This window comes from Marmota flaviventris, chromosome 2 (assembly GCF_047511675.1).
Source record: "Marmota flaviventris isolate mMarFla1 chromosome 2, mMarFla1.hap1, whole genome shotgun sequence".
Classification (NCBI taxonomy): Eukaryota; Metazoa; Chordata; class Mammalia; order Rodentia; family Sciuridae; genus Marmota; species Marmota flaviventris.
Window position 1 is genome coordinate 98174797 of NC_092499.1, and position 13383 is coordinate 98188179.

General features: G+C 32.8%; 1 protein-coding gene across 5 annotated transcripts in view; it reads right to left on the bottom strand.

The window, feature by feature from the left end:
* Positions 1 to 13383, bottom strand: part of Trpm7 (transient receptor potential cation channel subfamily M member 7) — a 104272-nt gene that overhangs the window by 34158 nt on the left and 56731 nt on the right. For all 5 annotated transcript variants that reach the window (XM_071608253.1, XM_027925829.3, XM_071608254.1 and 2 more), the window contains 7 exons: positions 12100 to 12228; positions 10238 to 10516; positions 6765 to 6939; positions 4555 to 4681; positions 2372 to 2556; positions 1580 to 1712; positions 152 to 867 (listed from right to left, as the gene is read on the bottom strand). In XM_071608253.1, the coding sequence (XP_071464354.1) occupies positions 152 to 867; positions 1580 to 1712; positions 2372 to 2556; positions 4555 to 4681; positions 6765 to 6939; positions 10238 to 10516; positions 12100 to 12228 (1744 nt within the window). The remainder of the gene's footprint in view (positions 1 to 151; positions 868 to 1579; positions 1713 to 2371; positions 2557 to 4554; positions 4682 to 6764; positions 6940 to 10237; positions 10517 to 12099; positions 12229 to 13383) is intronic.

Below are 13383 nucleotides of genomic sequence, written 5' to 3' on the forward strand. Positions count from 1 at the left end.
CCCCATCCCTGACAATATAACTCTTAAAGCCCAAATCAACTTATTTTCCCCACTTCTAATTCCTTTAAAATGTTTAGAACTACACAAAAAACAGTCCACTTGTCCTATAATATTTTTATTAACTAGCTAATTATTTTCATTTCAAACTTACCTACAAATGCTCCAAATTCTATACTATCTCCTTCTGCAGCTTTAAAGCAAATACTTTCTTGATCTTTGGTTACAGTTTCCAAGTGGCTTTTGCAACTTGGCTGGGACGGTGTACTAACAGAGAATTTGGTTGGTGGGGATGACAGGCGTGGTGTGCTATTAGGTGAACTGCCTAATTTTTGACTTTTATTAAATAGTTTTAAAATTTCTACCCCATGTCGTCTCTGTCGCAGTTCTGGAGGAGAAACAGCACTTGGGAATAAGGCACCACAAGAGGAACCAGCCTCTGGAAAATTGAATTCTTTTCTCTGGGGTATTACAGGTAAATCTTGACCAAACATGTTACATTGGGGATCTTTTTCATCTTTCATGAAAATATTACAAAAAAAAGGATTATTACTTTCAAGATCACCTTGAGGAAGAGAGGAACTAAGTGTATTTACAACACTGTGCTTTTTCCATACAGAAGGTCTTACAGGACCATCATCAATAAGGTTCTGAGCCAAATGTTTGGATATACTCAATTCTCGTGTGATCTCGTTGTGAACTTTGCTAGCTTCTGAAGCTTTCTGGGCAGTGAGTGTTTTTAATGTATCAACTGTCAGGGCTGAAAGATCTTGCAAATGTCCAATCTGAGAATCTAATGACTGTAATGATCGTTTTATGTAGTTGACTCGATCTCCAACTTCTTTAATCTGAATGCACATCTGCTCCACTCTGTAGGGGAAAAACAGGCTTTTTATGAATATTAAAAATAAATGAAGAAATTCTCTTTGTAGTCTCAAATAAATGACAATACAAAGAAATTTTAAATGCACTGTTTTATAACAAACGAGGTAAGTTATGAAAATAAAGTCTGGCTATTTATTTATACAAGGCATTCTTTATGTTTAAGAAGAATCCAATGCTAATGATGTTATAATAAAACACAGGTTTCTAGAAATGCTTTGTTTTTTCCAATTTACTCTCCTAAATATAGATATACAGTTACATATCCAAAGATTACCATTACTGTAACTACAAAAACATCATATGCTTCCAGAATATAGCAAGGCCAATCAAAAGAAAGAAAGGCTTTAAAAATAGTGAAGATAGTTTTACTTTTCTCTCCAGAGTAGAAAAGAGCATTAACCCTGAAACTATAGTCAAAAAATTACAAGAAAGCTAGGAATGTAGCTCAAGAGGTAGAGTTCTTGCCTAGCATGTCTGAGACCCTGGGCTGGATCCCCAGCACCATTAAAAAACAACAAGGGATTGACTGAATTATATAAAGTACTAGAAGTAAAGAACTGAACTGTCTTTCCAATATATGATAAAAAGCTATTTGCTTGACAAAATAAATTAAACAATGACTAGGTATAAGATACATAACTAATATAATCAATTATAATTAAACATATTATCAATTATAATTAAACAACTTCTAAACCTTTCAAAAGTGACACGGATTCTCTCTTCACTTCCAGAATGGAATTTGTCATCTTTTTCATTAAAATACATCTCAACACACTGCTCTTCAAAGTCATGAAGTTTCTTTTGATCTTCCTCTGTTAAGAAAAGTTCTAAGGGAGGAAAGACAAAAACAAATCAATGAAGGGCTACTAGGTTTTCAAACTTAAGCTCCTAAGTCTTATAAATTATTGTGCAACTTTTTTCTCTTTTTAGTGCTGTGTTTCTGAAGCACTAGCCAACTGTCTTTCTTTTTCTTTTTTCCTCCTTCATAGTATGATATAAGTAAAATGGTTTCAGGTAAGTTATTCTCTTCTAATTTTCCTTTCCAACACTATTCGCCCTCTCTTAATCTTCCTCACATACCCAGTCAGAGGAATTTCAGAACTCAGCTAGTGGAATAGAAAGCCAATGTAAAATTTTAAGCACAATTTGACACAGTGATCAATTTCAGGTAGTTTAGATAATTGTCATGTTTCCAGAGCAGTAAAAAATGGTTTAGAAGAGCTAAAGTGTCATAATCTACATAATCCCCATTTTAATAAAAACAAACTGAGATGTCATCACCAAAGAGGAGTTTAATACTAAACCTCCTTTTATAGATCATCAAATTGCACCTAAAAATTCCTTTGGTCAGGCACATTTAACAAAAGCCTTCACAATAACATTAACCAATAATGTTAAATATTACATTGTATTGAGTAAAATCATTACTTAGTCTTCAAGGTGTTATTACATGAAGAAAACATTTGCCTTAGTTTATTTTACTTACTTGGTCCATCAGAAGTCTTATCTTTCTTTCTTCTTTTACATACACAGCAAAACAGAGAAACTACATGGCTAAGAATGATAAGTGGAGGAGGCAAAACTGGTTTCTCATGATAAGCCATAATAAAATGATAACGCTGATACTTCCATACAATATTGGAAATTGCCTTCACTTGTAAATACACATTGCTAGAATAACAAAGATTAAAAATAAACTTAGTTAATCTTATCTAAAAAAGTTTTAAATACTAAAGATTTTATTATAATTCTGGACTAAGTAAGGACAAGTACCCTTCAATAAACAAGACTAAAAAGTAAATGAAAAATTGCTGGGTACAGTAGCACATGCCCGTAATCCCAGTGACTAGAGAGGCTGAGGCAGGAGCAATTCAAGTCCAAAGCTAGCTTCAGCAACTTGGTGAGACCTGTCTCAAAATAAATAAAAAGGATTGGGAATGTGGCTCAGTGGTTAAGCACTCCTGGGTTCAATCCCTGGTACCAAAAAAAAAAAAGATCCTTTTATGTGCTATCAAATTGGCAACTATTGTGCTACGGTTGAGGCTCAGTGGCAGAACGCTTGCCTAGCACATGTGAGGCACTGGGTTCAATCCTCAGCACCACATAAAAATAAATAAATAAAATAAAGGTATTGAGTCCATCTACAACCAAAAGAAAAAAAATTTTTAAAAGGCAACCATTAAAAAATAATAATACCCAGAGTTGGCAAGAAGTTGAAGGATACACTATATTTTGACTTAAATGGGGAGAAAAAAAAAAAAAACAACTAAAAAAATCCACATACTGAACAGTTCTACTTTTAGAAAAACACTTTAAAGAAATACTTGGGTATTGTTCAAATCTCAATATGGTGTTTAAGACCAAAAAAGTACAATCTAATTGAGCAAAATAATATATTGGCTTAAAGTATTATAATTTGTATCATGGAGAATCAAGCAGTCATTAAAAATAGACTGGATAGGCACAGTGGCACATGCCTGTAATCTCAGCAATTCCTCAGGGGCTGAGGCAGAAAGATTCCAAGTTTGAGACCAGCCTCAGCAACTTAGCAAGACCCTGTCTTGAAATAAAAAAAATAAATAGGACTGAGGATGTAGCTTAGTAGTAAAGCACTTTTGATTTCAATCCCCAGTACCCACCCACTCAACACCCCCCGCAAAAATTGGAGAGAAATATTAATCAATTTGGATAATGTTCATGTTTTTCTTACTTAAAAATAGCATAGAAAATATAAGAATTTTTTTTTTCTTTTTTAGATGGGACTCTCACTGAATTGCCAAGGTTGGCCTCAAACTCATGATCCTCCTGCCTCAGTGTTCCAAGTAGCTAAGATTATAGGCCATGTATCACCACAAAATAACAAGAGTATTTTTTAAAAGAAAACATGGTTTATACATTCACTTAAAATAGATGTACCCCTAAATATTCAGAGTGGAATTAGCCAGGCATGGTGGTGCAAGCCTGTAACCCAGTGGCTTGCAATACAAAGCTAGCTTCAGCAATGGTAAGGAGCTAAGCAACTCAGTGAGACCCTGTCTCTAAATAAAATACAAAATAGGGCTGGGAATGTGGCTTACTGGTGGAGTCCCCGAGTTCAATCCCAGTACCTGTCCCCCAACCCCCACAAAAGAGTAGAATTATTGATGAATTTTATATTTGCCTTTCTGCTTTCTACATTGAAAATGCATTCCTTGGTAACATAGGAAAAATTCCAAATGAGGATCAAATTTATAAAAGAACTGTACATTGAAAGACAATAAAATCTACTTAGGTGCAGTGGCACATGCCTATAATCCCAGAGACTTGGGAGGCTGAGGCAGGAGGATTGCGAGTTCAAAGCCAGCCTCAGTAACTTAGTGAGGCCCTAAGCAACTCAGCGAGACCCTGTATCTAAATAAAATACAAAATAGGGTTGGGGTGTGGCTCAGAGGTTAAGCACCCCTGGGTTCAATCCCTGGTACCACCCCCCAAAAAAGGCAAAAAAATAATAAAATCTAAAATTTAGAATTTGAAAAAGCATGACTTCTTATATGTAATTTTTCTATGATTTGAGTACTTTACGCTGATAAAATTTTTAGATTTTAAATTCTATATATTTCCTTCAAAATGAGTAGAATGGCATATCATCAAATGATATCATAATAATACGCAATTGAATAAAATTCTTACTTGAAAAATGCAATAAGAAGATTCACCATAATGATATACTGTACAAAGAGGTAGACTGCTTGAAGAAATGGAGTCAACCATGTTCCAGGGCCACAGATTTCGGTGATAGTGGAATCATTTGCACACACTTTATGAAGAAAAAAAAAGAATTTTAAATATAGTTATCTGCCAGTAACTGCTATCAGTGTTTAATCTTTTTACTTCACTTAAAATAAGTTTTGATTACATATAAACCTGTCTCACAGATTCTAGCAGAGGACTCTGGAGAGGCAACCACAGAAACTCCAACTTAAAAGCATTCCAATATAGAGGATTTTTGTGAGGAGTGTGGACGCACTCTGTTCTACCACTCTTCCAGACAAGGAAGTATGTTTAGATATTATGTCTACTTTCAAGGCAGGGTTTGGCCTTAGAATCATTAAGGAGGATAGAAGTTTTGGACTGAGTCACGGTATAACATTATTATAAGGAAAATATTGGAATCTTAAAAGTATGGTAGACTCACAACAAAGCAAGTAAATTTATGAAAACAAGAATTATTGACTTCAATTTACAATCCCAAAAAGAGGAATGAAAAAGTTGCTAAAGTGCTTTTTAAATACATAGTGACTAGATTTTAATTCATGGCTTGTCATTATCCTCACCTACAAATGTTTCAGAAATCAGAACATAGCTAAATACAAACATGGGAGGTAATAATGTTAATACCCATCAGAGAGTCACAAGGAATACCATAAATTAATTTAGGAGGGTAAAGAGTAGAATTAAATAATCATGAATTAGTGACAATTCCTATGCAAATACTTACAGTACACTTAGCAATTCATATTTGTTATTTAAATTAGTATTACTTAAGTAAATTATTAATTAATTAACTAAAATTAGTAATTGTCTTTTCAGTGTCTTAATCATTGAGATTCTCATAATGGCTGTATTATTCCTTAAAATGATTTTAGAGGAAAATTGTGATAAAGTCCTTTTACTTTTAAACAGTTTTATAAATCAACTTCCATTCCATTCAGGTTAGTATGGGGAAGCAAATATACAAGAAAGAGATGCAGGAAACCAAAAACCATACCCAATGCTTTATTAACAACTGCCCAACTAGAGATAACATCATTAGAAAAATAGCAGACAACAAATGCCTTAAACTGAACCAAACAGGTAGCCATTAAACTCAAAATTTTACCAGATTAGTAAAAGTTACTTTTATAAATATCTGAGAATGACTATTGACCATAATCTTTGATTTAACCATCCACTAACCTAATTACAATCTTCTCTTTCTGGGCAGCCCCTGACCTAATCACCCATAAATAGATGGAAAAAAAGCAACACAGGTATGAGGCAAAGGAAGAGTGACAGAAGAAGGAAGAGAAAGAGTAAGAGAAAACTAATAAGGATTACAATTCAAATGTGGAGGTCAGCAGAAGAGTACCCCTGAAAACCGATGGTATCATCTATGTTCACAAATTATCTAGGTCATTATTTATAATCATAGGAGTCAAATGTGAATGGTAACAAAACTGTGCAACAGACAATCTTTTAATTAAGAATGGGTTGAATAGGTAGAGGTTAACTCATATATTTGCCTTACCTAGAGACAATACTCACAAATTTGATAGAATCCTAAAAACTGTTATCCCCTATATAACAACATGCTCTAAGCTCTTCAAGGTTTCCAAATGATATTATTTTTGTCATTTACTATTGAGCCGGCTCTTCAATATTCAATCCATCCTGATTGGTCTAAACTAATCATTGTACTCCCACCCCACTTGCTAGTAACCCTTTTAGAGATGGAAAGGCTGAAGTCAAGTTGAGCTAACAAGATAAAAACAAAGGTTCAAAGTGAATTTCTATAAAAGGAATTGTTTCCCTCTAAAAACAGTCAAGGATTAACAGTGTCTTTCTGTTGCTGTGACAGTCTTACACTGCGCTAAGGGAAATCTGTATGATAAACAACCCTAAAAATCATTCCACCTCTGAACTTTCTGTCCTGTGAGCTCATAATTAACTAGTCTCACTTTGTACAACAATTTGGGCCAGATTTCCACTGCTTGTAGCTAAAAAAAGATTAAAACCTTTTTCAATTACTTTTTCCCCCAGGATTAAGTAATGTATTATGCGAGGCTTACGTTATAAATCTGACTTTGAAAAATAGGCAATATAACTGATATAATATTGATTTAAAACAAATAAATTCTTACCATCAATTTCATATGCGTAAACTTCACCAAAAATCATCCAGTATGGATGAAAAACTATATCTTTAGCAAGAGTCCAAGATGGTGCTTCATGAGGATAAAGTATTGCCTTTCTAGGAACACCAAAACTAAGTAATACAAGAGCCATAATCACTACAATGTAGAACATATTGGCTACCTGTTAAAAAAAAAAAAAAAAAAAAAAAAAGCTGTTAAAATACAAGGGAATTTAAATACAATAAAAAAATTTTCATTTAAAAATGTATTTCTAAACTCTAATTGAGAAATATAATTTCTGTTTACTCCTAATAACTACATTAAAGCAAATCTTATCACTACATAAACCTTAACATCAAGGAGACTTTAAAAAAAAAAAAGAGGGCTAGGAATTTGGCTCACTGTTGGACCATCTGCCTGATAACGTATGAGGGCTTGGATTCAATCCCCAGTACCTCAAAGAAAACAAAAACAAAAGAAAATGTGAAGCTAAGAAAGTCGTAACCATCTTTATCTCTAAAATGAACTATATCACTGGTTCAAACTAGAGGCTGCCCATCTTTAGGGTCCACAAAGATCTTATAAACATGGGTAGATTTAGGGAGTCAATTTCCCTAAGAATCCTTTCCTAAAGCTTTTCCACTCTTACAATGGAGGTACAGAGTCTCTTTTCCATTCTGCCTTTGGTAAGAATCTTAGGCTCATTTTCAATAGTATGGCATTATTTCCCACCTATTCTGAACCCTACCCTCTTTTGTCTAGGAGTCAAAAACTCCCCAAACTGAATAATTAGTATGGATGCTGAAAAAATAAGTGATACCAATGTCTGGACAACAAATACTTTCACAAGTAGGATAGTGTGTAACACTTTAATTTCAACAAAATTGAAAAAGAGCCTGAGTTATCATCTATTAAATCATTGCAAAATAAATGTGGTTAAGTCACAACATGAATTTTTATGTTTTTGAAGTAATTCAAAGAATGATGTAAAATGATAATCTAATTACTATCGCTAATTGCTACTATTTACTTAAGAATACAGTTACTTTCTAAAGAGTTCAGATTACCCAATTTTCAATGTCCTATAAAATCCAGGTTAAACGTTGTCTATTCAACTGACTGCCAACTAGCTACTCTTTATTATAAAAGAAACTATAGTCAGACTACCTTTTTATTTACATCTTATGCTTTCAAACAACTCCATATCCCATTACTTTGTAAGAAAATTCTCAACAGAATGATCTTTTTCCATGAATGCCCACGTTTGGAATTCATGAATTTAATCAATAAACTATGTTGTTAGGTAAAAATCTCATAATTTCCTGAAATATTTTATATACTACAGGCTCCTCAAGTTAATTACAAAATTATAAAAAATAATTACAGGATTGGTAAAATAAAATAAAGAAATGTGGTTTCATAAAGTCTGGGGGCAATCCTGATGCTTGCTACATTGTCCTATACAGTGCGAAATAATAAACAATAAAAAGATACTTGGTTAATAACTGGAAATTTATAAAATTTATAATCTGCTGCTAAGAACATAAAAATAAGAGAAAAAAATCTTAACAAAACTATCAAAATAGTGATTGGTCATGTGTGTGTATGCATGCATTTCAATCAGCACTGGGGACTGAACCTTGGGTGCTCCACCACTGAGTCCACATCCCCACATCCCCAGCCCTTTTCATTCTTGAGACAGAATCTCACCAAGTTGTCCAGCCTGGCCTCAAACATGAGATTCTGCTGCCTCAACATCTTAAGTAGATGGGATTACACATGTACTGCTGCACCCAGTTAATGTTCAGTAATTTTTATGTAATTTCTTCCTACTTGTAATTACTTTATTCATCCAACCAACAAATACTTATTAAGGAGAGCATAGTATGTGAAGGTACTATAATAAGTACTAGAGAAATAAAAATGATCAAAGCCAGACATGATTCCTACCATAAGGAGTTTAGTCTTCTAAAGAAAAAGATAAATAATTTAGTAAGAATGTAGTTTAAAATACAGACACAGACAAAAATATTATGAAAGGAAAGAACATGTGTCCCAGAAGGATATAAAGCAAATAAACTTGATCCAGCTAGGAGGAACCAAAAAATCCTTCCCTGAAAAATACGGTGTTGGAGCAGAGATATGAAGGATAAACTCAGGTTTGTAAAAAACAACAAAATAAAGACAAAACTAAGGGTATGAATGTAGAGGACAGTGTAGTTCCAGGTAGAAAGAAGAACATGAATTATGCTATTCTACAGGGGCTGTGTTAAAAGAAAGAAGAGAAAAAAAAACTTTTTTTTTTTTGAGACAGGGTCTTGGTATGTTGCCCAAGCTGGTCTTGAACTCCTGGACTCTAGATAGACTCCCAAGCCAGATGCCCAAGTAGCTGTGACTCTAGGCCTACAACATCCTGCCTGGCTTAAAAAGAACATTTTAAAAAGCTGATGTGACTAGAGTACAGATACGAGATCAAGAATATCTAAGGTTTAGGGGCTGGGAATGTGGCTCAAGTGGTAGCACGCTTCCCTGGCATGCTAGAGGTACTGTGTTCTATTATCAGCACCACATAAAAATAAAATATTTTTTTTTAAAAAATCTAAGGTTTAGTAGTGAAGCAGAAGATGTTACCTTTGGAGGAAACAAGATAAAGGGTATAAAGGATTCTATTTCTTACAATTTCATGTGAATCTATCATTATTAACAAAATTACATTAATAACAAAATTTAAAAAGGGGAGGGTGGGGAAAAGGAAGAGAGGGAGGGGTGGAAAGGGAGATATAGAAAGAGGATTTTTAATTAAGTACACTGATCTCTTGGAGCAATGTAAACCCATTAAAATTCTTCAAGATGAGGAAGTGACATATACAAATTTGCATTTTTAAATAATCATTCTAGTTATGATGTGGATCAAAGACAAGCCAAACTGGTTGTGAGGAAACAGATCACTAGACTACTGAAGGTGCCTGATGATGTGGTTTGATATAAAATAGTAGCAGTAAAGATGAAAAGAAATATACAGATTAAAGTTATGAGTTCATATTCTTCATTGTCATGCCAAATATTCCTAGGAAGAAATATTTAAAAGTTACAAAGCATTTCAAGGAAACACAAAGTATGTTCTTTCTAACCTTATTTTATTATTTATTTATTTTTTAATGTTTTCTTTTTTTTTAGATGTAAATGTACACAATACCTTTATTTTATTTATTTATTTTTATGTGGTGCTGAGAATCAAACCCAGGGCCTCGCATGTGCTAGGTGAGCGCTCTACCACTGAGCCCCAGCCCCAGCCCCTAACCTTATTTACTGAATATTTTTTCAAAGGTTAATAAAATATCCTTAAAGAATGATAGATCTGGAGGAAGTATGAGGCAATTCATTCACTGGTTCAAATGAAACTATTTTATAACACACATTTTTATAACTTTTAAGAAATAATAAAACCCAGGAGTATTAGCAGATGTATATCAACTTACCATTTTTCCAATCATCATTACATAAGGTCCTGCCTGTTGATTTACAGCGAGAAAATCTAGCAAACGCACATACCAAAATATTATATTAAGACAGTATATTAATCTTCCAGCCACAAAAACATGATTATCATATGCATTCTCAAAGTTCCACTTGGCTCCAAATCTTAGTCCAAATCCAATGAAGAAAGAAATTATGGCAATTGTATCACTGATATTGAAATAATCACTAAACCACACTTTAATCTTCTGGCTTATTTTCCCAGCTTCAGACATAAAGATCTAAAGGTTCAACAAGAACAAAAAAGTTTAATGAATTTCTTCATATTCAAACATATACAGCACTGAATTATAACACCACAAAGGAATTTTAGTCATATTTTAATGTTTCAAAGTGCTTTTAATCTGTTATCTTTGCATTTAATAATGTACTTAATTACCAAAATAGTAAGCTGGTAAGAGATAATATGTCTTATAAATAAATGACCTGCTCAACCAAGGTCATCCAACTAAGAGGCTAAAAATCTTAAATTATAACAAAGTTCTCTAGATCTGGATGGAATGTGCAATGTTTTGGAAAAGTTGTTTTATATCATACTAAAGTCCTACTTGGGATATACTGGTAGTATCTTCCAAAGATGCCTTAGTCACAGAAATTAAATAATTCAATGGTTTAAGTAGCTGTATTTCTCTAAATTATCTAAAACATACTGCTTCTCTTGAATATGATGAATATTAGAATTAAAAAAACAACTTTTGAGAGGAATGGTATTACATTCACAACTTCAAAATGAAGTGAATTCTAAATACTGAAAAGTCTCTTGGTTCATCTCTCTTAGTCAATTAATTACTGTAGTCACTGGAGGCAACCAGAATTACTGTCATCTCATGAATCCTTGTAGACCTCTTTAACGAATACATATTTTTTTTATCATTCAACAACTTAATTTCTTCAAACACACTGGTAAGATTTTTATAAACATATGAGCCACAGCATTTAAAAATGCATGTTATTTAATAAGATAAATTTCTATATTTAAATGAGAAGTACTATACCTTCTTATTACTTTTGCAATTTCATGTGTTCTCTAAATATATAACAGAGTCATGAAATAATTCAAAAGTACTGATGCAAGTGTTATAAAACATTTATGTGGGGGGCTGGGGATGTGGCTCAAGCGGTAGCGCGCTCGCCTGGCATGCGTGCGGCCCGGGTTCGATTCTCAGCACCACATACAAACAGGGATGTTGTGTCTGCCAAATACTAAAAAATAAATGTTAAACAAAAAAAAAAAAAAAAAAAAAAAAAAAAAAAAAAACATTTATGTGGTTTTGAGTTTAAACAGAAAGTGTACAAATTTATTTAAGGAAAAAACATTTTTTCAAAATCAGGATGTTAGAAAATTATAATTTAACCTAGACAGGTTTAATGTAACTGACAGCTGGATATAAATCTAAATAATGATTTGGTGGGAAATACATATACTTTAGAGGGTAGTATAAGAAAACAGCAAAATGAAAATCTATTTATAATTTACCTACCTAATTGGATATATAAATATATGTGATACCTTTTGAGAGTAAGAGCATAAATATAAATATTGAGAAAAAAACAAAAAAATCTATGCTAAGTTTCAGAGACATATCATTGTATTTGTAATGTGACAAAGTGAACAGCATATTCACTGATTTCTATTTTTTTTTTGCCATTATTTTAAGAACAGTAAAAATAAACATGTTCTATACTTCCATAATGTTATCTCCCATTGAATTAACACACACATACACACATGCACATCTCATACAAAACAAAAAATCTTCCATGCACATAGTAAGCTACCCAGTAGGAAAAACTAAAGACATACCTCACGGACTTTCTCAATGGCATAGGTAAAAATATAAGCAATAACAATCCATTCTTGAACTGAAGGTAACCGTTCCATTTGTACAAGAACTACAAATGTATAAAGCATCAGAAATCCTAAGTATGCCAACTAATAAAAAAGAAACAAAAGTTATACGAATAAAATTGATTACAAAATAAAACATTATGGACAGTTTTATGTATATAAAAATAATTATTTGAGCTAAGGCAGCCTAGGGAAATAAAATGCAATACAAAAAAAAAAAAAAAAAAAAAGGAGAAATTTATTTGGTCACCTGGATTCTCTGTTTTTAAGTAGCCATTCACATGAATACAAATGTAAAAAAACTTACATTCTGGGGAAAGAATTCAGGGATTAGATAAATGAGATTTGTATTACCAGTGTCTAGGAGGGAAGAACAAAACATTTTCACATTGAGAAGGAAATATAGTAAATTAGTCTCGAGTTAGAAGGTATGGGTGTCAATAAAAAAAGCAATGGTTGAAAGAACAAGTTCTCAAATATTCATCTTAGCACAAAGGCATTTGTAGACTTTGGCAAGTGTCTGATAATTGATGAAAAGAACAAAATAAAAAAAAAAGTTTTCCTAGGAAGGAGAGTGTAAACTTATTTATTCAGATTCAGACGCTGGTTAAAAGTAGGGGCTGGGGCTGGGGTAGCAGCTCAGTGGTAGAGTGCTTGACTAGCATGTGTGAGGAAACGGTTCAATTTTCAGCACCATATATAAATAAATAAAGAGATATCAGCAAGAAGACCAACTAGAAGTTTCCAGAGCTCATTTGCTCTTCCCCTAACTAGAAAACCAAAACAATGAATAAGCTACTGTGCTTCAACAGTTGAGACCATATTGCTAAGGACATATGCTCTATAAACTATTAGTAAAATCCATTTTTCCATGAAGCAAGAGAAAAGCCAAGTGTACAGGTAACTAAGCACATAATTAAAGAAATAAGTCACTGATAAATAAAACCATATCAATGATCTGGATTACTCTTTATCATCACTGATTAACATAGCAAGCAGGGTCATTTCTAAACTTTTGTGTATTATCTATAAATCCTAGAGCACAAGGATTGTATCAGTTTTTTGGTTAATATTTTACTATCAGTTTCACTAGATGATCTGTATTTATTACCCACTTATACAACCAATGGTCACAACACATACGTGTTTAGTATATTTTTATTTCCAATTAGAATTAAAATTTGTTAGTGTTATCATTCCAGATGCTGGCAATTGGGATAATCTAAATTAAATGTATTG